At 46.4% G+C, this 25,216-nt stretch overlaps 1 protein-coding gene across 5 annotated transcripts in view; it reads right to left on the bottom strand.

The window, feature by feature from the left end:
• ASAP1 (ArfGAP with SH3 domain, ankyrin repeat and PH domain 1) overlaps positions 1-25,216 on the bottom strand; it is a 184,042-nt gene that overhangs the window by 124,518 nt on the left and 34,308 nt on the right. For 4 of the 5 annotated variants that reach the window (XM_066623058.1, XM_066623061.1, XM_066623062.1 and 1 more), the window contains exon 3: positions 4,334-4,463. In XM_066623058.1, coding sequence (XP_066479155.1) covers positions 4,334-4,463 — 130 coding nt within the window. Of the gene's footprint in view, positions 1-4,333; positions 4,464-6,036; positions 6,265-25,216 lie in introns of those variants that run through there. The other variant, XM_066623060.1, reaches the window with a different exon arrangement.

Below are 25,216 nucleotides of genomic sequence, written 5' to 3'. Positions count from 1 at the left end.
TCCTGCATTTGTGAAATAGAGTAGTGCTTCTCAAAGTATCTGCTGTGGCAGACAGCACTTTTTGACCAATGCAACAGGTACTGGTAAAATAAAGAAATAATCAGCTCTCACTTACTCTCCCCTGCTATCTCATACTCTCACAAGGCTCAGCATGCATCCAGGTCCTGAAAGCCTTCACAGCTCCTAACCAAGAAACCAGCAGTCACGCAGAAGATATGCCATGGACTGGCACCTGTCCGCTGTCTAGTTTCAGAAGCACTGGACTATAGCACATTTTATCAGATGCATGAAGTGCAATTCACAGTTTGCAGAGATAGGGAGAAAGTATGTGACTTATTATATCTAACAAGAAGATCAAAAACCATGTCAAAAGCTTAGGTCAGCTATGAAATGGAACATAAGAACATAACAGCCCCATTGGATCAGGCCATAGGCCCATCTAGTCCAGCTTCCTGTATCTCACAGCGGCCCACCAAATGCCCCAGGGAGCACACCAGATAACAAGAGACCTGCATCCTGGTGCCCTTCCTTGCCTTGGTGTTCTGACATAGCCCATTTCTAAAATCAGGAGGTTGCACATACACATCATGGCTTGTAACCCATAACGGATTTTTCCTCCAGAAACTTGTCCAATCCTCTTTTAAAGGCTTCCAGGCCAGATGCCGTCACCATATCCTGCGGCAAGGAGTTCCACAGACTGAGTACACACTGAGAAAAGAAATATTTTCTCTTGTCTGTCCTGACCCTCCCAACACTCAATTTTAGTGGATGTCCCCTGGTTCTGGTGTTATGTGAGAGTGTAAAGAGTATCCACTTTATCCTTCCCATGCATAATTTTGTATGTCTCAATCATGTCCCCCCTCAGGCGTTTCTTTTCTAGGCTGAAGAGGCCCAAACACTGTAGCCTTTCCTCATAAGGAAGGTGCCCCAGCCCAACAATCATCTTAGTTGCCCTCTTTTGCACCTTTTCCATTTCCACTATATCCTTTTTGAGATGTGGCGACCAGAACTGGATACAATAATCCAGGTGTGGGCTTACCATCAATTTGTACAATGGCATTATAATATTAGCCGTTTTGTTCTCAATACCTTTTCTAATGATCCCAAGCATAGAATTTGCCTTCTTTACTGCCGCCGCACATTGGGTTGACACTAAAAAGATTGAACTAACATGGTACACTAATTTTCTTAAGTACTATTTCAGTTTGCTGTATAAGAGCACTCAATTCCTCTCAACTCTGAGGTTTCCCCTATCTAAATAATGCAAGTGCTTCACTAATAAACTCTCTTCTAAAAAGTTGCCATGGGGGGTGGAACTCAGCAATCATTCAGAACAAATATCTGCTCCAGTTTTTTTCACTGAATGTAGCCTTTTAAAAGCCATCCCAAAGATTCTCTTTCCTCCAGCAAAGTGAGAGGCAGTACTTAACAATAAAATCATAAGAAAGTCAGTATAAAAATTGAGTAAATCAGCAATCTGGCTTGGCTTGCTGTTTGGAAAAAGAGAAGGAAACCATAATCAATAAAGCCAGTAAGTTTCATCACCTCTTTTTCCCCTTAAGAATTCATTTCTTTAGTTATGTCATGAAAATGGCAAATTCTCTCTTGAAGCCTTGTCAGAGAAAGAAAAGGGGGGGAAGCATCAAAATTATATTTTGTTACAGTTTATGATTCAATAACTAATTGAGAAAAAGAAGTAGATTAAAGTGCTTTTGGGAGGGCGCTAAACAAAACAGGTTTATCCCTGTTGGTGTGGTTCCTACTGAGGCTTAACAGAATTCTTGAACACCTTCTTTTGCAGCATTTTCCTGCAGATTTAACACATTCTGTATTCCTCTAAATGTTTTGGAAGTTCCCCAACTTTTGAATACAAGCATGGTTGCCAGTCCAGCTTGTTTCAACAGAATCTACTTCCCCATAAATGTGTTTAGGATTGTAAAATATAAAATATTTTTGTAAAACACACTAATACAGTTTAATGGTATGTCTCCTCATCTCAGCTGAAAAGCCTTAGAAAAATTAAGGCAAAATACAAGCATTTCAACATATTACTGATTTCTATGACACAATACACAAGAACCAAAGACCACTGCAAATACAGACTGCCTATTAAAAAACTTTGTTACCAAAATATATTATTTTCAGAAGCTCCAGTACTAATATTTCAAAGTTACTTTATAGAATTGCCTTAAGAAGAAAGGTCACATGATTCAGAGCAGCCCATTTGGGACATCCTGCCACCACCAGGGGAATGGATGGCCAGTAGTACCCACCAAGGAATCCCTTGAACCACATGTGGGAGCACTGGATAGCACCTCCATTGTCTTGGTCATAGATATACTTGATCTGGGTCCCCAGGAAGCACAGGCAGGAATGGATGCCTGTACAGATACATGTGGGACATTTGAAGGCTCTTTACTGGCCCATGCTGAGGTTGGAGAGAAGCTAAGAGCTTTAGAGAACCTCCTAGACTTAGAGGAAGAAGGCCAGAAAAACCAGATACAGAGGAGGAAGATTTGGGTGCAGGCTAATCCCTTCCACTCACAGAGATTCTGAGGCCTCTATCAAGGCACTGACAAGCCTTCCATCCTTCTGTCTCCTCCTTACAGAAGCATCTTTTCTTCTCTCCTTTTTTCCTCACCAACATCCATTACTGAGAAGGAACACGGACACAAGGTATAGTAATCCCTCCAAACTGCAAATAGGACACAACACATACTACAGTAGAGAAACAGCCTGTTTGGAGACTGTATGAAAACTACATTAAAATTGTTCCCTAGCACAGAACTGAGTTGTCAAATTTCCTGCTGCCGCCTCATTTGAACCCTGAAACCAAGAGAGGTGGCAAAGGAGATCAGTCCTTGTATTCATCTTCCTATGATGCAAAGATTGACTCTCTATTTGCACCTCAGGGTTGGTCCACAGAGGTGAGGTAGCAGAAGTGATTGCCTCCTTGGAAGGTTGCAAGCACAACTCTGCCCACCTTTTTCCTAGAAGTGCTGGTAATCATCTCAGCAAAAGAAAGTCTAAAGCCTGCAAATAGCATGAAGACTGGGCATTGCCCAGTCAGGTTGTACACGTCCTTCCAATTCCCTTCTTTAAAAGCAGCAATAACTCTACAAACAAGGGGAAGTTGATGCATGCAGTCTCAGTGCACATGTGAACATCAGATAGCTGTGCTTGGCTCACTACATGTTCCACTCACCACTCAGGAAATTTACACATTACGGTGCTTTTGCAGGGCAATCACTACTCACCCGTGGAGACTGCAAATCTGAACCAATTTACCAATACCAATTAAAAAAACAAACAAGATGTTCACGCATAACTGGTCTTATTTTTCCAGCCCTATTACCTAATTACTTAGTAGCACCAACGCTGTTAACATGTTTTTAAAAGGAGGTAATTACAGGTAATCTTTTACAATGCGATGTTTATATTCCCCAAAGCAAGAGTGTCATCAGTACAAATTCATGGTGCATAAAATAAAACTCTCTTCTACCATACCACAGGACTTCAGCAAACATATTCCACCTATTATAATTAGCAGAAGGCCTTTGAAAAAGAAAACAAAAATGCTGATCATCTGGAGACTATAGAACACAACACTAAAGACGCAGCCATTTAAGAGACTAGATTGGCACAACATGTGCACTACAATATAAGGACATCAAATGCTTTGTTTTAACCTTCTAGTTATCCCTCTTGTAACCTTGCTTTTATTTGCAATAAACACAAAATTAAACACTTTTGTTTCTTAAGGAACAGTTCATTCCACATAATGTATGTCTTGCAAATGCAAGAACTATATAAGCATGTCCTGACCTAGGCTGAAAATGAAAATGACACGCAGCTGCTAAAAGGAAGAAATAACCTAGGGTGACCAGTTCAGTGCTCCATCAAATAGCCAGTGCAAATGTATTAACTTGCATTTTCTTTCATGACATCCTACATCATTTCATGTACCTTCACCACAATTGCCCATTTGTAAAGATCTCCTTTACAGCTTGTCCTTGCCATTCAACTCTCTATTGTATCACCTTTGCCAAACACATGTCAAGCTTCATTCATTCTATATAGCCATTTGCTTTGTATATTATCAAACAGTCCTGCTGCTGTTGACACTACTATCACCACAGAAAACAGGACATAGAAAATAGAACATCCAAGCTTTCTCAACACCCCAACCCTTGTAGACAGAGGCATGAGCACTGTATACAGTTTTAATCCAAGAGCATGGCCACGACAGTTGCGAAAAAGCCAGGGCAGTATGGATGCCAGACAGTTTTGCGCGCGCACACATAGCAAGCAGAAATGACAAGTGTTTATTTACCTCTTCAAGCAACGTGACTGTATTCCTGCAGTTCTGTAGCCGAGTGGTAAAGCTAGATGTGGTCGGGGAGTTATAATCCTCTGTGGTTTCAGCAATAAACTCCGACACAGTGATCTGGTCCGGCATGATCCTGCACATGAGGATCACAGCAAAGGGGCAAGAGAAAAAGAAGAGATGGAGCATTAAACACAAGAAAGGGTATCCATAAGCATTAACAGAGAGAGTGTGCCAGCAGAATACGTAATTTTCTTTCTGCATCCAGTTTGTCTCTTGACCGCACTAGCATCCTGTTGGGCACAGAGGAGAATGGAGATGCCCTTCAGATCACAGATCCCAGGATGGTAGGAGGGACATAACCAGTCCAGTGGAGATAAGAGCCCAATCCTATGCACCTCTACTCAGAAGTAAGTCTTGTTATAGTCTAGGGCTTTCTCCCAAGAAAGTGTGGATAGGAAGGCAGCCTTAGTTCCCATCACATCTAGGCTTCCTTCCAGGGCAAGGGGTTCTCAGTGCCATACTGATCAAAATCATTTCTCCTTGGAGATGGCAACCAAAAAGAAAAAGGGAGGGGGGGGACACCTTTCTCACAAACCCAGTCCTTGCTGTTCCTAGATCTCCTTTCTAACTTAGAGAGCACATTCTTCCATGGCTGCCCCTTACAGAACCAATACCAGGCAAGAGAAACAGGCTATCTCCAGCTGATTCAGGGCCCAATCCCATACACACCTTCCTGGAATTAAGCCCCACTGAGTACAATAGGGCTTGATTCCAAGTAGACTTGCATAGGATTGGGCTGTCACTCTCAAATCATCCTAAATACTAGTGGCTTGAGGGAGGGGACCAGGAAGGATGCAGCAGCTCCAGACATCTGAAAAGACCATCAAAAGAAGGGGACTAACATGCAAAACTAATGCACAAAATGGGATAACCTTCAGTTACTTTGGTCATAACCCCCCCTTTAAAAAATGTCCCTTACCTCAGATCCTTCCCTCTTGGTACTGCAGAATCTCCTGTTTTTTTCCATCCCCCCACCCCCTTCCCTGGAATGCAAATTTCTGACTAGGGCTACAAGCCTATCCACACTTACATGGGAGCAAGCACCATAGACTATAATGGGGCTTACTTCTGAGCAGACGTGCCTAGGATTAGGGTCCAGATCTCTCCAGATTAGGAAAAAGAACATGGGGAGGGAGGGAAGCCTAAGGCTGCCATCCTAGCCACACTTTCCTGGGAGTAAGAGCATGTCATTGGACTCTAGGGCTGCCATCCTCTCCACACTTACCTAGGAGTAAGCTCTATTGACTATAATAGGACTTACTTCAGAGTAGACATACACAGCATTGGGCAGTGAGGCTGCCATCCTAGCCACACTTTCCTGGGAGTAAGCATGTCACTGGGCTCCAGGGCTGCCATCCTCTCCACACTGACCTGGGAGTAAGCCCCACTGCCTACAAGGGGACTTACTTCAGAGTAGACATGCATAGGATGTGGCTGCTCATCTCTGCTGGTTCAACCCCCTAAGTTACCCCCAATGGAAGGCTTACCCCCCATGGACAAGTAGGGGGGCTGCCTCAGATCCTGCCTGTCCATTCCCAGTGCCCCCCAGATCCCCCCCAGAGAAGAAGGGGAGGGGGCCCCCTCCCCTCTGCCCCCCCGCCCCCCTCCACGAAGCTGGGGGCCCCGCCCCTCACAGGACTACTAACTTGCGCAGGCGGCCCCCCCCTCAACGGCGCTCCCAGGCCGGAGTGGGGGGAGGGCGGGCCGAGGAGGCTGCGGCGCAGCAGCCGCGGGAGAAGAAGGGCAGCGGCGTTCCCGCGGGAGAAGCAGCGCCCGCAGCAGTCCCTCCGCCTGCCGTCCTGCCCGCCCGCCTGCCTTCCTTCCAGCCTGGCTTGGCGCGCGCACGCCTCAGCTCAGGCAGGGCGCGTGCCCGCAAGGGCTCCTGCGGCCGCCGCCTCCGCCTCCCTCCAAGGGCGCGCGAGTGCGCAGGCGCGCGCGCACCCGCTCCCTCCCTCGGCTCTCCCACTGACAGTTGACTCGTGCGTGAGCGACACGCGCCCGCTCGCCGCCTCCTCCCGCCCCCCCCCCGCAACTGGCTGGGGAGAAGGAGTCGGAGCTCGCGCTCCCGTCACGTGAGGAAAACAAGGAAGTGCGACCGCGCATGCGTGCTGAGACCCCTTCGGAAGCCGGACTTCGGAAGCGCTCGTGCTTCTTCGTCGGCCCAGCCCCTCCCCCCTGCGCTCAGTCCTTGGGCAGCCTGCCTGTGCAGCGCCCCATAGGGGAGGTCCCAGGAGACTCCTTGGGGCTCTTTGCCACACCCCTCCCTGCAGAGCAGCTTCCAGGAAGACACTCGCTGCACTGCAGGGCGGCTCATGCTTTTAAGCACCAGGACCCACTTTTTGGAACGACCCTCCGCCGGGACCCACCGGGTGTGATGTCACTCACCTGCAAGTGAGTGATGACCGGGAGTGACATCATCAAGCAGGAAGTTTTTATAATAAATAAATATCTAAATAAATAAAATAAATACCTAAATTAAAAGTTTACAATAAGAATTACACGCCATCAGGACCCACCAGCAGTGAGGTCATTGATCTGGGAGTGATGTCATGACCAGGAGTGACATCATCAAGCAGGAAATTTTTAACACCCCCCCATATGAACAAATCAAATCATTAAGGACCCAAGCCTATCCAATTTTCCATTGCTGGGGCAGCTCTGCCAAAGGGGCACGCACTGCATCCTGTGGTGGGGGCACACTATCAGAGGTCTCATGGTATGGGAACATTTGTTCCCTTATCATGGGGCTGCACTGCGGTTGCACCAGTGCCAAAAAGTTGGATAGGATTCAGCCCTAAGTGAATTAAAAGTTTTCAATAAGTACAAGAATGACACTCTGTCAGAACCCACTGGAAGTGATGTCATTAATCTGGGAGTGATGTCATGGACATAAGTGACATCATCAAGCAGGAAAACTTTTAATATGGCAAAATCAAATCAAATTGACAGCTCAATTCTATCCAATTAAATGTAAATTAATTAAAATTAAGTAAGGGCACAATCCTAACCAGGTCTACTCAGAAGTAAGTCCTATTTTGTTCAATGGGGCTTACTCTCAGGAAAGTGTGGTTAGGATTGCAGCCTAAGTAAATTAAAATTTTACAAGAAGTATGAGTTAAAAAATTTATTTAAAATAAAGAACCTCCTAACCTTCCAAGCAGTTGCGGATCTGTTAAAAAAAGTTCCCAAACATCTCAAAGTCTGCAGCCCTACACACTTGGGGGGAAGCCCCATTGACTATCATTGTTAAAAACTTATACATAGTTACCTGTTAAAAGTTTAATCTGTAACATTTTCCTAAATGCATTCACATACCATGGGAGCATGAGGTCGCAATCCTAACTGGTTTTGATTAATCCTAACAATCCCTTGAGCCAGCCTGGGAGGGTCACAAACTTGCTGTAAGTCACATTTGTGCTTCCTGGCACTCCAAGAAGAGCCGGCCTGCTGAGACTGAGGGAAGCCTCCGTGCTAGCTTCCTCCCAATGCCTTGTGTCTGCTCAGAAGATCTGACACAAGGATGAAAGGTAGGCATGGGGGAGGCGGGGAGGAGGAGGAAGGGAGGCGTTCCTAGGCGGGTAGTGGGCGGCTCTGGGGGCAGGTGGGCAGGGAAATGGAGGTGGGGCAGTTATGCCAGATCCCTACCCTCGTTTCAGGGGAGAATTGAGCGGCTTCAAGCCACTCCACTCTCCTTGGACTTGTGCCACCTCCAGAGGTGGTGCAAGTCCAAGGAGACTCATTGGGGCCAGCAGCCCTTACACAAAGGTAAGGGGAAATGTTTCCCGTTATCTCTGGCTAAGCTGCTTATGGCCACTATCCTGTGCTGGATATGTGTGTGTGTGTGTATAATGTATAAATTATATATGAATGAATGTATAAAGCTGCATATATTAGAAATAAAATGCACATTGAAATGAATGGGGACCTGCCTGAAATGGACTTGTGACCATCTAGTGGGTCCTGACGGACAGTTTGAGAAACACCCCTATAGCGCATCGCCATTCAATGGAAAAGCAATGGCAGAAGTTAAAAAAAGTAAAGATGGAAAAATGATAAAAATCCTGTTGATGAACATATATAGTCAAAACCTAAAGACTGCTGCTTTTAAAAAAAATTAACAGTATTCTAAAACAATAAGTAATTATTTTAATGAATGAATGAATGAATGAAAAGCAGGTAGAAGCTAAAACGTGACAGTAACTAACATGACTTCAATAAGCACATTTGTAGTAAGCAGCAGGTTATTTCTTGAAACATGTCTATCCCATCTTTGTGATCCAATACAAGGCATATGACAGCTCACAACAGATCAAAACACAGCAATATAATCAAAATGCAAAATGGTGAACAGCTGGGGTTGCCATGTTGCTTAAAGAAAGGCCCTGTTTCTCTACCTTTTTTCTTTTTCTTTCAAACAAGTGGCAAAGGCTCAGACCATTCTGGGGTTGCCAATGGGTCTTATTCCTTTACTGCTGGCCTCTGCCCAGGCAACTAATTTTTCAAGGGTTGGCGATCGTGAAACATCAGCAGGCTCCACTCAGAAATAGGTTTTGAATGTGTCTGACTTAGCAACCCTATTAAGCAGCAGAAATGCTACATTTCTCCCTTCCCAATGTATTTTACATGTTTTATTGATCTATTCATTTACATGTGTTGCAAACACATGAGGGATATGAATGAAGGATAACGTAAGTACAGTCATAACAGTAAAAATATGGTGGCTCCCCCCTCCACCCTATGCACCCACACTTATCAGAAAAGATCTTAAGAGCATTTGTGGAAAATAAGTTGGCTTTGATTTATGTTTGCAGGGGGGGAAAAGTAAGTTAAATAAGGGCAGGGAGGAAGACATGAACTCCTAGTGAAAAACACTGATGTAGATATAGAGTTCTCAGAGAAAGCAACCCCAGGCAATTGCCAGGCAAATCCTTGGTTGAGGAGGTGGGGAGGGGACCAGGAGATTTTCTTTCCCTTTGTCAAGCCAGATTTTTTTTTTAAAAAGCTGCCTGACCCACATTTGCTTTACAGATTTGCTCCAATTCCTCATTGTTGGAAAAAAACACTGAAGGCACTCAGCCCGATCCCCAGCCTCACTAAGCTGACCTACAAGGATTTAAGGGATCTAGGTAAAAGTCAAGCTGAGATAAGCCTTGGCTGCAGTAACTCCTTACTGTGGACAAGGGCCGATTTGAAAGTCCTTGAAAGCACATTTGTCCTGCGCTACCTGCACGGTATATGGAATACCTGGGAATACAATAGGTGCAATTCTGCTATTGGGACCATTTGAAAAGAGGCAGGCCAGTCTGATGCTGCTTGATCAGGATGTGAGCACATGAGAACCTGCATCTACCATCACAATTATCACCCTGAAAGAGAAAGGGAGAACCAGTTGTGCCCTACAACTGTGTATGCCCTACACGGTATACAAAAGATTTCACCCAACTTCAACATGCAGTTAAGCCCTATAGATTTCAATAGGTTTTAGGCTCATCTGGTAGCCTTTATTTGGGTCGTGGTCCTACATTTTAAAAATTGTATCTAGTTATGATTCGGCCCTAAAATGATCTGCCTCCACAAGTAAATACTGAGAGATGGAGCAAAATCATGGCTTTGCCAACACAGCATCACAGAGCATGACGTTACATGGGTGTTGTCAACCACACAGATGTTTAGCAGATGTCACAAATTCAAAGCATTGTGCAATCAGCTCCACTGCAATGAAGTGAGGTTTTGCTGCTGCTGCAGCAATGCTTGGTAGATTTTTAACCACTTTCTTAACTATCAGTTACATACGAGAATATATATTCTGTACATACAGAATTCCTTAACAGCTGAGTGCTAACACAGAAGCTCCTTCCACTGCTCATCCATTGGCGGTCTTTTCTGAAGTACAGGTGTGCTTCACCTGGCTGATGGGGATACATGCTCCAAACTCCGTTGTTATGCGATTAGGTCATAAAGTGAGCATTCAGTCCAATCTATTGCCTTTGTAGTGTAAAAGACACTCCCTGCAAGACACTAGCTAGCTGTCCAGGCTACTGGAGATTGATTGCCTCTTCTCTGCATTAAGAGCCTCTCTGTTGTGTAAACAGACCCTCTGCTGCAAGTTACGGGAGATGCAATTGCCTCATTAAGACCATCTTTATCGTGCTTTGACCACTGTCATATATGCGGTCTGTCATTAAGCAAACCGTTGTTAAGCAGTGCACACCTGTACTAAGAGAAGCAAGAAATAAATGTTTGAAATATCTAATGTCTGGGAATGGTGGGGTATTAACTCATTAGATAAAAATAAATAACTTTTCAAAATGAGTTTCATTGATTGTTACGCAGTGGAGTGGGGAATCTCAGCAGTGAGGGATGCAAAGCACTAAGTTTTACAGGCACCTGAATGTGCCGTGCAAGCAGCCCCTCTCCTTTAGAGCCATTCTGGGTAGTGGGAGCAAAACAGAGGCATTTGCCCTGACTGCCCATGCGCTCCATCCTGCGTTCACCTCTGTTTTGCTCCCACCACCTGGAATGGCTCTGGGGGGGACAACTGCATGGCACATTCAGATGCCTGCAAAACTTAGTGCTTTGCACCCCCTATGGCTACGCTACTAAATCACAGTATGATTAGAACAGGCTTATGTATATGCCACCTACAATCATGGCACAGGCAGTCTCCCATGCGGGCACTGAACAGACATACAATTGCATAGCTTCAGCATGAATGTTCCTTCGTATGCACACTTTCTGGGCCCTCAGAAGCAAGAAGGGGAAGTGGTTTCAGTAGGAGGAAGCAGGTGTTGCCCTAGTTTCGTCTAACTCCCAGTTCTGCCCTAATGACTGAACTGTGAACCAGGAAATCACTGATTCAACTCTCACCCCTACCAGTAGGGCAGGGGCGGGCAGGCCTTCATAAGTCTCTGGGTGATTTGGAACAGGTCAGCAAGATTTATTGACACCCAGTTATTTAGCAAGAGAAACAAATTCTCCATACAACACAAACTAAACTTACAGAATTCACTGCTACAAATTGTGGTGATGGCCACAAGCTTAGATGACTTTAAAATGGGATTAGATAAATTCATAGAGAAGGAGAAGTCTATCGCAGGCTGTTAGTCACAATTGCTTTGTGGAACTTCCACATTCAAAGGCAGTGCACCTCTGAATACTAATTGCTGAGGAGCACGGAACAGAGGAGGGCTACTGCCTTCAAGTCCTATTTATGGCCTTCCTGCTGACCACTATGAGAAACAGAATTCTGGACTAGATTTATGTTTGGTCAGATCTAGTTGGTCTCTATATTGTCTCTAATAATAAATATAATAATAAACGGTCTCTAATATGTTCTCAAACAGCAGGCTTGAAATTGCTGTGGTGTATAGTCACATTTCTGAACTTTCCAACATGAAACAGAAAGTGACACATACATTTTTAGCTTGAGACTGAGTCAGAGCAGCAGTGATTTCCACAGCATCGACCACCAGAGCTTCCTCCAAGGGTGAGATAAAGCAGCACTCTAGTGCCTGCTAGATAGGAGGCTGTTAAACCATTGTCAGCATTACCTACTTTAAATATGTGGCTCAGATCTAAGCCTAGCATGAGCAGATTAAAATGTGTATCAGTTTTTTTGCTTGTTTGTCTGCATTGTTTCTTGGCCTCCTTGTATAAAAAACAACAAAGGTTTCTGTCTCATTCACTGTCCCATTGGCTGAGTGGAGCAAGACATACAGAACTGGTTGGGAGTGAGTTTACATGCATCACATTCACTACTACCACCCCAAATGTAAATGTAAAGTGGGAGAGAGAGGTTACAAAATTCATGACACTACATAAAGAAAAGGGGGGAAGATAAGTACAGGTTGAGTCTGTTTATCCATGGATTTTATCCATGAGAGCGAATAAGATGATTACTGGGCTGGGGCACCTTCCTTATGAGGAAAGGCTACAGCGTTTGGGCCTCTTCAGCCTAGAAAAGAGACGCCTGAGGGGGGACATGATTGAGACATACAAAACTATGCATGGGAAGAATAAAGTGGATACTCTTTACACTCTCACACAACACCAGAACCAGGGGACATCCACTAAAATTGAGTGTTGGGAGGGTTAGGACAGACAAGAGAAAATATTTCTTTACTCAGCGTGTGGTCAGTCTGTGGAACTCCTTGCCGCAGGATGTGGTGACGGCATCTGGCCTGGATGCCTTTAAAAGGGGATTGGACAAGTTTCTGGAGGAAAAATCCATTATGGGTTACAAGCCATGAAGTGTATGTGCAACCTCCTGATTTTAGAAATGGGCTATGTCAGAACACCAATTCTGGAGGTCACCAGGATGCAGGTCTCTTGTTATCTGGTGTGCTCCCTGGGGCATTTGGTGGGCCGCTGTGAGCTGGACTAGTTGGGCCTATGGCCTGATCCAGTCGGGCTGTTCTTATGTTTCTTATGTTAAAAATTGCTGGTTTAGTATGTCTGGCATCCTCTCTCCAGAGTCTCTTGAAGAGGTCTTACCCATCACTTGCTACCTGATCTCTGATCTATCGATGTAATGATGTAAACCTTAAGAGTCAACACAGAAGTTGTTATTCATTGCAATTCTAGACTGTACATGGAGACTGAAGGAAGCTAAAGGCCCTTAGAGAGAAGAATGACTCCTCCCTTTGTATCTCAAAGGGACAAGAGCCCACAGTGATGTATGGATCAATGTCAACAGCTGCTAGGAGCAGAAAGAACCAATGGAGAAGCTTGAGGAGGCTTCATGAGCGAGGACAGTGTTCAACAGTGACAGACGGCCAGAGGTGACCAAGTGCCTATATCACAGAAATCACATGTTCTGATGCCTTTGGAGCATCTCCAGACAGTCATGCACTCTGTTCCTCTGCCATCCTCATGTTTGGAATGCCCTCTCTGACTTTTCAGCCCCCTTGCTGTCATTGACTGATCTGCTCTAATGTGAAAGTGGAGCTTGGTCAGCAGAGGTGTTCCAGCTCCTCCGGCTGCCTTTGGTTTAGCTACTGTAAAGTCACAGGAGGACAAGGCAGCCTACAGCAACACAGCTGAGATGGCAATCCTAACCACACTTTCCTGAGAGTAAGCCCTGTGGAACAAAATAGGACTTACTTCTGAGTAGACATGGTTAGGATTGTGACCTGAGTGTGAAAGAGGACTTGGAAGGCCTTAGAATTGGAAAATTAAAGCCACTGAGCAACTCTAGTTAATTACAATAGGAATACTGTCGAGGCCATGCACTTTTGAATGGCAACATTTGTGCCAAACTGAGAGGGGTTTAAATCTTTTCATAGCATGCCATTGGCCACAGAGAGACATGACAACTGCTGTGATGTGCTGTGTGATTCAGTGATAAACAATCAAATATAGGTTGAGTCTCATTATCTGTGTGGGTTCCTTTCCAAGCACTCATGTGGATGGCGGAAAAATGGACTATAGCAAATCAATTTAAAAAACAAAGTTTCTTTGCTCCGGTGATTTAAAAACAGCCTTGCTGACCTTTGTGATGTAAGATAAGAATCATTGAGAAGACAATCCATCAATCAGTCCTCCTCCAAGCACTTAGAAAGCTTCACTCAGCCCCTCCCTTCACCAATGCAAAGTGATCACCTTTCTTCCACCTGCTCAGGGGGAAGGGAGGGGTCCACTGGAGAGAGAAGGATTGATGGATTGTCAGCCAGCTGCCCTCTCTCATTAAGGAGGTTGTTAAAGGACTGTTCAGTTTTTTAAACTGATTTTAAAGGGATGCATTTTTCCCCTTCTCCAAGGATCAGCAGATTCCTTCTCATTTGCAGTGGCCATTCGTGTTGAGTCAAATTCGTGTATAAAAAATCCATGTATAAATAGGCTGGACCTGTATGTCCCATTGAAATATCTTCAATTCAGCTGAGTATGGGGATAATGCATACTGCAAGTTGCTCATTCCTCATCACTGAGTGGGAAATGTCTGTGCGGTCTGTTGCATAATTGTGTAGGACAATTATGCAACAGCTGAGAATAGCATAATATTATTGTGCCCTATTTTCACAGACATCAAAAACAGAAGGTTTAATAAGTTCCTGGTGGGCTGCCCTGCATAGCTGGTGGGCTCCATTCACAAGTTATCTATTTCTATTGAGGGGCCTCTGCTTGAAATGTTTGTTTGACCCTATTGTGTTGGGTAATTCAATTCTGAGACTAGAAGACAGAAGAACTAGTGGTAGTGGTAATATTCATTAATGTCAATGCTAGGCTGATGGGAAGAGACTGTAATTCATTTGTCTATTTGGATGCAGCCTGGACCATCCATTTCATTTCACGCAGGTCAATCAATCAATAGCCCAGCAGGTCATTATGTTGCCATTAGTAGATAACATCTCTTTTGCATAATTGCACACTTCCATCCATATGTCTCAACTCCACTTAAGCAGGAGTTCTCAGACATTATCATTCTGAGACTCTGAAAATTCATGGGAAAAAAATTCTGACAGTTTGTTCTTTGGGTGCCTGAAAAAGGCTGCAGTCATGTTAACAACCTTCAGTCTCGAAAGACTATAGTATCGCGCTCTGAATGGTGGTTCTGGAACAGCGTCTAGTGTGGCTGAAAAGGCCGATTCGGGAGTGACAATCCCTTCCACACCGGGAGCAAGTGTAGTCTGTCCCTGGTCTGTCTCCCTGGCTATGGGCCTTCCTTCTTTGCCTCTTTGCCTCAGACTGTTGGCCAAGTGTCTCTTCAAACTGGGAAAGGCCATGCTGCACAGCCTGCCTCCAAGCGGGCCGCTCAGAGGCCAGGGTTTCCCACTTGTTGAGATCCATTCCTAAGGCCTTCAGATCCCTCTTGCAGATGTCAGCATTTGTGGTCTCTGAAAATTGCTACTTACATATTTGGTGACAGGATCTGCCAGATGCCCAGGCCATAATCAGATGAGCATCCCACTGTGAGTTCCAGCATAAAACGGGACCAGGGCACTCTGAGGAAACCCCTAAGACCACACTCCGTGATGATACCCTGCAGAGCAAACTTGGGCAAACTAACATACTCCAGCTCAATTTAACCAATTTATCAATTCAACATTGCGGCCCTAATTTGATTGCTCTTTATACTTTTGCCCTAGAGAAGGATAACTGAAAGTGATCTCTGAAGACATTTTATGCTTGAACGACACTGAGAAAATGATTTACTATCTGGACAGGATAAATACCTTAACACACAAATTTGCTGTGTTTGCCCTCAGCATTAGGTATTAATTTGTCTTGCCAAATGTGATTCATTGTAATGGGGATTACCTATGATAAGTAGTAGTACTGTGTTGTACCCAATCACCTGTGTGTTGCATAAAATTATGTTTTCTTTCCCTGTTTCCCATGACCCCCACAATTTTTAGCAAACAGAGTTTCCCTTGTTTTGTACTTGTGCAGGGGAGGGATAGCAGAATCAGACATCTGCCCTAGGAAACAGTAATTCTGCAGCCCCAATCATTTTGGGTAGATATGCTTGTCTTGCTTTATTTATTTTGCCATTGCAGGTCATGGGAAGGAGAACAGGAAATCTGATTTCCTTCCCATGAAGAGCACTGGAAATCCTGCTCACGTCTCTCCCCATAGGCTTAGATTTGCTCATATGACTTAGGGCCCAATCCTAACCCACTTTCCAGCATCGACATGAGGGTAATGCAACTCCAAGGTAAGGAAACAAACATTCCCTGACATTGAGGAGGCCCCCATGAGTGCCACCCACCTGCAGGATGCAGCACACGTCCCACTGGCACAGCTATGCCAGTGCTGGAAAGTGGGTTAGGATTTGGGCCCCAATCAGATTTTATTTATGACATTTTATCCCATGCTTTCTCCAACAGTATTCCTCAAAACGTGTTCCTGGAGCTCCCTGAGACCTTTATGGGGGCTCCACGAGCATACCATGAGTAGCCGGCATCGGCTTGGTGCTGTGCCACTCTGTTCATGTGCCAGCACTCTGGGGCTCCCAAGAATTCTGTGCATGCATCAGTCAGGCTCCCCAAGATTCCATCTAGGGCTCTGGAGACTGAATAGTTTGAGAACTGCTGCTCTAAGGAGTTCAGGGTGGCATACAGCGTTATCCTATTTTGTCCTCACAATAACTCTATGAGGTCTATTAGGTGAGGGAGAATGACTCACCAGTGAACGTCATGCCTGAGAAGCATTTGAACTGACTTTCTGTACTCCTGGTACCACTGCAGTACTCTAATCCAGGAGTTTCATACATAAAGCCCAAGGGCTAGGTATGGCCAGTGAAAGCTCACATCTGGTCCATGTGATTATTGGACTATTCCAGCACCGCCTTTTCAGTAGCACTGCTTCTAATGAGGCTCTGGGAGGGAGAGACAGAAGGAGACCCCAGATGGCATGGAATGCAATGGAGGAAGGTGCAGACCAAGATGGGTAAGAGAAGGAGAAAGGTGAGAGAGGCGGATGTCACATTTTGACTGTCCTAGCAATCCTGACCCCAGGGCCCAGGAGAGGGGGGTAAAGGGGGCAATTTGTACCTGGGCCCAGGAGTCAAAGGAGGGGGCACAGAAAGTTCCTGGGCCTTGACATTTTCCTATCTCACCTGAATTCGCTGTCTGCACATGATGCTGGGGGTACAACCAGTTGCAGTGGCAACTGCTGATGCAAGCCATACACATCTTAGTGTGAGCCTAAATAAAATGATGCTAATTTCCGCAACGGATTTTCTATATTTGAAAGATTTCAGAGAGACTTGGGAGTGTGCTTGGTTTTCCCTATTACTTTATTTAAATGCTAGTGCCACATGGTCAGGTGGACCTGGTACACCTGGACTCCAAAGACTATTCTGGCTGTCGGCACCTTCCCCTTGCCTTATTTTCTCTCCATTCTACCTGCCTCCATTGTGCCCCTCCCCCTTGAGGAAGGGGCCCAAAAGAAACCTTGTATCCCCTGATAAAATTCCTCTCATAGGCCCTGCCTGACCCTCACTTGGGCTAGCGCAAGTCCCTTGTGCTGGCCTGAGTGTGTCATAAAAGCACCATCATTAAGCAGGAAGTGATGTCATTAGGCAGATGATGGCTAGAAATAAGCACTTTGTTCTCACATAGCAACTCATGTGAGTGTGCAAAAGTGCCACTCTTCTGGGAGACAGGCTGGCGTACGCTGCCATGGGCATGGGAGAGGATGAGTTGTGTTGGCAGAGCTCAGCCATTGCAATGGTCTGGGGGGTGTGTGGGGAGGGCTCGGAGGAGGAGAGAGGGAGATGTTTCAGAGTGGGGGAGGGCGGACGGCAGGGCGGACTGTGTGTGGGTGGGTGGGGAGTGGGAGGCAAACCAGGACCTGGCAGTTATGCCAGATCTGACTCCCTTCCTGGGCGGCCCAGGACAGTCCTGGGCTGCTCAGATTTGCACCACCTGATCAGGCGGCATTACCCCTGGGGGCTGGGGATAAGAATAGGCCCTCAGTTTGGCTGTACTTGTCGTAAGAGGCGACTAAACAGCCACCGGGTAGATGGGACTCGTCAGCCTGGGAAGGCAGCTCATCTGAGAGAAGGAAAACTCTGATCCCAAACCTCCACTGCCTTGTGGCTACATCCAGTTATGGAAAAGGCTTCAGGAGTCAACCTCGAGGCAAAATCCGGAGCCGGAGTCCCTGAGGCAGTTCATGGCTGAACACAGTCACGTTCTGGCAACTCCTGCGACACCGCTGGAACCAACCGTATTGGCCTCTGCCTTTCCATTGGACCATTTCAGTGACGTGGAGAGGGGGGATTTGCTGCATGGGTAACAGTCTATCCTCCATATCTACTTTACCCAGGCTTCGCGCACTGGAGAGGACACTCTGTTCCAGAACTGCCATTCAAAGCGCGATACCATAGTCTTCCGAGACTGAAGGATGCCAACAACCATCAGGCGGCACAGATCTGAGTAGATCCATTGGGGCTGCTGAAGTGCAACACGGGGTAAGGGGAAACATTTTCCTTTGCCCAGGATCAGCCTGCAGTCAACTCCAAATTTGTGTTGGATATAGTGCTGGCCTGCTGGCCTGCCTGTTTCCAGTGCAAGTTAGGATTGGCTGCTATTGTGATAAATGGGCTCTCCCATAACTTGAAAATATGATCAAGATTTGCATGTTTTCTGTCATTGGAAGCTAATCAGTTCCTATGTGAAAACAAAGTGCTTATTTCTGGCCATCATCTACCTAATCATGTCCTGCTTAATGATGTCACTTGTGACCCTTAGCCATGGACACTATTTGGCCCACTGTATGAAATGAGTTTGACAACCCTGTCTAATCACTACACTGTGCTGCCCTCATATCTGTTGAATCTGAGGACCATCTCTCTTTGAAACATTATTTTTAACATTCTGTGTGCTTCTCTGTCAAGTGAGTTCAGTCTCATGCCATGATACACAGAGGCTGCAAACAAATACAGCATGTTGGCACTTTTTAAAACCCACAACTCACTTCAGTGGAAAAGCCAATCCAATGCTGACAGTTAAAGTCAAAACTGAACATCGCTTCTGAAAATCCTTCTAAGGAAGCTTCTGCGTTTGGGGGCAGAGAAAAAAACAAGGCCCTAACACAATATAAAAACAACTGTTCTTTCATTGCACAAACACAGCCTGACTCAAAATTCCACTCTTCAACTACTGCAGATAAAAATTATATGAGCTGAAGAGGTCCAAAAAGTGCACACATGAACACAGGCACATGGACACACAGTTGGCATACATAACACTCCTCCCCTCTCAGCTGATGGGCAGCCCAATCCTATACTTCCTGGTGCCCAAAGGAACAGTAGCGCCAAAATGGAGACCACTCAATCTCACGGGCACCTGGAAGCCATCAGAGGTCTCCTCTGAGGAAGGGGACTTTCATCCTCCCCCCCCCCCCCCCCGGAAAGAAGCCCTGCAATGGAGACTTTCAAGTCTGCACTGACTATTTTGCCAGTGCACATGACAAAATTTATGTGTCTGGCTGAAAAGCCTTGACATAGAGTTCAGGATCCAGGGGAGCAGGACTCCGCCAGTCCCACCCCCTTCTCGGGCTGATTCCTCCCCCCATCCAGCTCTCCCCCCACCTCAGAACACTCCCCCCCCCCACTGGAAGTCAGTGCCAGCAGTGCGGGCCTTTGGAATTGGGCCCTAAGTCTTTCAGCAACAAGGTACCCCAACAAGGCTATCTCTGTGTTATGCTGGCAAGTGCAGAAGTTTCAGGTGCAGAAGTTTCATGGTGTTAAGTGGCAAGTGGACAGAGATAGGTGAGTGCCCCCTGTCAATTTGCTCCCTGCTGCAACTGCCTAGGTCAACCTCATAGATGGTCTGGCTCTGTGCAAGTGTTCAGTTAAATCTGGATGTAGATGATCAAGGTGAATTTTGAGACATTCTCCCCCCCCCCCCAGCTGTTCACTGATGTGGAAAACAGAAAGTGGGGATGGGTCATTGGGATGGGTGACCTCTGGGATGCTGAGCTGGTTATGTCTGAGATTGCAGTGTGTGTACTTTGCCCCCAGTGAACTTTATAAAAGCAACTGGGGATCAAACTTGCTGCAATCTGCATAGCCCCACCCCTTCATTTGCATAGCTCCTCCTTGGCTTCTGCTTCTTGGTCACACTAGAGTGTGACACCAGCTTGTGACGTAACCTTTCAAACTAGCTGAATGCTCGTTTTGCTTGATATGCACTTATAAGGAATATTATCGAGAAGCTGAGGACAGAAGCTGCAGAAATGCTTTTCCCCCTCTTTGGCAGCGTGTGCCTATTTTAGAGACACCCACCAGCTAATCTCATAATATTTAAAGCAATCAGCAGCTTTGATCTGAAAGGGATTGGGGAGGTGGAATGGGGAGGGTGCAGCACTTACAATTAGCAGCGGAAACACAGGCAAACTATTTTGGAAACTGCAGTGACAAAGTAGGGAGCATTTGGGTTGCAAGCTGGTGCAGTGAATAAAAGACCTATTTAACATTCCACACCCTTGATATTTAAATGTTGGTGGAGGATTGCAAAAGAATAGTCTCCTTTTGAAACAATAGTTTCAGTAAGTTAGATGACATTTTGCCAATGCTAACCTGTTAACTCCAGAAATGCCTAACTAAGCAAGAAATATCCTATCAGCTGGGAGCAAGGAAGAGACTTGAGAGAGATATTTGTGGAAGAGTAAAGGTCAAAGGGAAGGAGAAATAAGAACAAAGAGGCCAAAGATCAGAGGCCGAGGAAGGACAGAGCCTGTGGGGCACAGAAGCACAAGAAAGGAGCCAGTGTAAGGTGCAGTATTGGATTAGAGAGGTTTGAGTTCAAATCCTGACTCAGCCATGACGCTCACTCGATAACCTGTAGCTAGTTGTTCGTTATGTGTCAGCCTACCCTACATCACAGAGTGGTTGTGACTAAAAAGTGAGAAAAGTGCTTTACGACACTTTCATGACACTGGTGGGCCGGTGCAAGAGATTTGTGCCGGGCTGCCGACCTATCCTCCCCTTTGGATCTTGCCCTCAGTGTTATCATGAATTAAAACAGCTCTGGTGGTAGGACCAGGTTAAAATCTGGGAACAGGTTGAAGGGATCATCTGGACTTTTCACAGCAGAGCCTGATGCAGACCAAAACATGGTATTCAGCACATTAAACAGATGTGAAAAGCTTTCTTGGAGCTTCATATCATTCTTTTAGTGTTTGATGGTGCTCTGAAAACTGAATGGTGTTCATCCTTTCAGGCTTTTTACCAAAAAGCCACCACTTAGCTTTAAACAGGCAGCCATTGGAGAAGAGGGAGCCGTTCTATGTCACAGGAAAAATGTTCCCCATTATAGCCACTTGGGAAATGCATTTGCCTCTTCTGCAGCATCAACTGTCCCTTAGAGGTCATTAAAGAAGTGGCTTGGATCTAAATTGTACCATCTAAAGTGCTATTGTCAGGGGTCGAGCCCTTGTCCGACCCCTGACTTACCTGGCTGCAGGCCAGGGGCAGAACTGCCTGGCCATAGAGCCACCACCACCTCTCCAGCTGACCAGGTAAGATGTAGGGCAGCTGGGTGGGAGAGACCGTCCCCCCAGGGCTCACCTGACCGGAGCAGTGAGCAGGGCTGAGTCACCATTAACCACCAAAGAGGAGGGAAGCAGGCCAGGGTCAGGGCCCCTTTAAGCCTAGAGAAGGAGGAAGGGGAGGAGCCGAGTGTGTGGCTGGGGAGGATAAAAGCAGGGAGCCCTGTGATGACAGGCAGTTCTGGAGAGGGAAGGCAGGAGGCTGGAGCCCTTGCCTGAAGACCAAGGGCCTCAGGTCCTGCCTCCAGGGAGGAGGACAAGGGTGTCGTGAACCCCCTCCCCCTGGCTTGGTCTGAGGCTTCTCCTGCAAGGAACCCCAGGGAGGTGGACACCCCACCCAGGGGTCCCATGAGACCATCCAGCTGACCCTCGGCACCCCACCAGATGACGCCCTGAGACCCCCCCTTTTCGGGGAACCCCTCACAGCTGTAAAAATCTCGACATCAGTGACTCTGAGTCCAGCCTTGTTTTTACTGAACAGCCTGGCAAAAAAGAAGTGTCTTCCCATCTCCAGGGCTGCTCTCAACAAGCTGTCTCAAAAGATTGCTGAAAACAAAAACAACCAACCCTGAAAACAAAGCTGAGTGTTGAGTTGCATGTGATCAGGCTGACTGATGTGCTGATTCAGTTTTGCCTTTGTTCTTTGTTTTGTTTTTTTTTAATGTTGCCATGCAAGAGCAAGTCATGCTGACAAACACATTATGGTATTCCAGACTCACAAGAAGAACAATAAGCTAGAAGGCCAGTACTGTGAAACCTCCATGCCCAGCAAAGAAACAGAGGACACGGCAAATCAGAAACCAATACCAAACCATGACAGGGTGGGGATGTACTGGGCAAAAAATGATGGCATGAGCTTACTGTCACTGCTTGTGTCAACAGGTCTTTCTCAACGCAAAAAAAGGGTAATAGTATGTGCTAGATAAGAAGACTTAGGGCCCAATCCTATCCAATTTTCCAGTGTCGGTGCTGCTGTGCCAATGGGGCATGCACTGCATCTTGTCATGGGACAGCAGTCACAGAGGTATGGGAACTTAAGGTAAGTCACTTAAGGAACTTAAGGTAAGTCACTTAAGGTGTGGGAACATTTGTTCCTTTATCTTGGGGCTGCATTGCGGCTACACCGGTGCTGGAAATTGGATAGGATTGGGCCCTTACAGCCCAATCTACTTACGGCATGTTCTTGTTCCTGGTCTTCCACTGGTGCTGACTGCCATAAAGCAGACAGCACCAGTCACAAAAGACACTCCGTCAGTATGCTATTTAGAGTGCTGCCAGGACCGCTGGCAGGAAGGCCTAGAACTTCCACGCCGTCATCATCATGTCTCCCACGTATCACTGATGACAGTAAGTCATCAGGGGTGGTGGGAGGGTGGAATGGGGATGGGAAGGAGGTGAAATGGGGCAGGAGGAGGGTGAGGAGGGGCAGGGGATGGGTGGATTGAGCTGGGAGAGGGCAGGATCAGCGCTGCTGGTGCCACCAATATCCTAACCCAGGGGTGTCAAACATAAGGCCTGGGGGCCGGATGTGGCCCCTGGAAGCTTTTTATTCAGCCCTCAGGCTTTCAGTGGCTGAGCAGTGCTGAGATCTTACTGCTATAAGTGCAGCCCACATGAAAACTGGCTCTCCCATATCTTGAATAATGACATCACTTTCTGCCTTATGACATCACTTCCGGCCCTCAGCAGGCATCATGAATGCTGTTTGGCCCTTGGTACGAAGCGAGTTTGAAACCCCCGTCCTAACCCCTTCCCAGACCTGATCCAGCAGTGCAGGTGCACGTGGATCTGCACCAATTATTTAGCTGTTACAGGTTCAAGTAGACTAACCCGTGCTGTGGAGTCTTAACCACAGGTAAGGAAAGAAATGTTCCCTTACCCAGGGAAATCCTCCTGGAATACGCCACCCCCATAGGATGCATCGCTTGCCCTTTTGGTGCCACTGCTTTGACACTGTAGTTGATAGGATTGGGCTGTTAGGCTGCAATCCTATATGCATTTTCCTGAGAGTAAACCCTATTGAATACAATGGGACTTGTTCCTGATTAGGCATGCATAGGATTGCACTGTAAGACTAACAGCCCAATCCAATCCAACTCCCTGCACAGTGGTGCAGGTGTGCCAATGTAACTCCCACTGAAACTCGTGGGGGAGTTTCAGCCTCTGGAGGCCTGCTCAGGGTAAGTGAACATTTGTTTCCTTGCCTTGGGGTAAGCCCCTGCCAGCCCACTGGGTCTACGTAGACTTGCTTCAGTTCTAAAGCTGGTGAAAGACTGTGTCAACCTAGGTTGGGGAATCAGGGCTGGGAAGGGGGTTAAGATATTGGCATGAGCTGCTGCCACCATTACCGCCCCTTCCTGGCACCGATCCACTCTCCTCCCTGCACTCATCGCTGCCCTGTTCCGCCTACCCTCACCACCTAACCTCCTCCTGCATCCTTCCTCTTTCTTGCACAGCATCCTCAGAAGCCAGTAAGCCAGTTCATCTCAGGGTCATGTTTGGGAGGAACATGACTGCCATGATCCTAAATCACTGGCAACTCCAGGGAGTGATTGACTGATTTTGAACAATTTGTATCCTGCTTTTCTATCAACGGTACTCAGATAAGTTTACAGGTTGCAATAAAACAGTGGAAAACATCTATAAGCACATTGAGACAATCAAATGAAAGAGGAGCCACAGAGAGAGGGGGGGCCACCTTGGGGTGATATTCGTTAGGAATTGGTCAGGAAAGGTGAAATATAAAATATTGACCTGTATAATAAATATGATAGCCAGACAGACACATCCACACAAGAAGCATCCAATAAACCATAATCTACTCAACCACAAAATGCTTCTTAGAATAGATAAGTACCCTGCAAAAAGCTGCCAATGATAAGAGTCATGTAGTTCTCCAATGGAAGAACATTCCACAGTCTGGGTGCCAATACAGAAGAGGCTCTGCCCCATTCTGATGTCTGTCACTTGGGACAAACAAACAGCAAATGTTACAAATGTATACATCACTACTGCTCTGTCATTCAAGGCAGCCCAGGACTGGCAAAGGGATGCCCCAGAACTTTTCACCACTCAGGGAACTGGTGACCGTGCACCGTTAGATTGCTGAGGCAGTGGTGTAGCTAGAGGGGGTGCCAAGCAGGGAGCCTCACTGCAGCATGCAGGCAGTCCCTCCCCCTCTCCTTTGGTGCCAGGTGTATGCCTCTGTTTTTCTCCCACCACTCGGAATGGCTCCGAAGGGGAGGGGCCACTTGCATGCTGCGGTGAGACTCACTGCATAACTTAGTGCTTCCGCCCCTAGCTACGCCACTGTGCTGAGGTTTTGTATCAACCACTAATAGTTACTGTGCTAACACAGGGGATTAATTAATATGAATATTTTAATTAACATTCTCCCATGTCTGGGTAGTACACTCTTTTTAATTAAAAAAAAATGAAGCTATTAATGGCCTCATCTCACTCGTCTACAGGAGAAATTGTGGAGAGGCTGCAGTCATTGGCAGGCTCGAGGGCAGCTGGTGCATGAGAATTGTGCAGGGAAAAACAACCACAGAGACAGCTCATCAAGCCATATTGCAAACATTTCAATATTTTCAGTCTCTTTTTCTCTCCCATCTGTATCTAGGAAGATCTCCAAGCCATACACATCGAGCAATGGAATGCCAATTTCATAGCCTTGTGTGTTGGGTCTGAAATACCAGCCTGTTGTCTCAGGACTCTGATAGGAGGTAGTCATGTCTAGGAGACCAGTCACCATGGCCCAGTTCAGACATCAAGTCAAAGCATGGTTAAGACTTTGGGCCCCATTATGGTTTGATGTGATGTCTG

Source organism: Tiliqua scincoides, chromosome 4 (genome assembly GCF_035046505.1).
Source record: "Tiliqua scincoides isolate rTilSci1 chromosome 4, rTilSci1.hap2, whole genome shotgun sequence".
NCBI classification, from domain to species: Eukaryota; Metazoa; Chordata; class Lepidosauria; order Squamata; family Scincidae; genus Tiliqua; species Tiliqua scincoides.
This window is presented reverse-complemented; position numbering and strand designations above follow the sequence as displayed.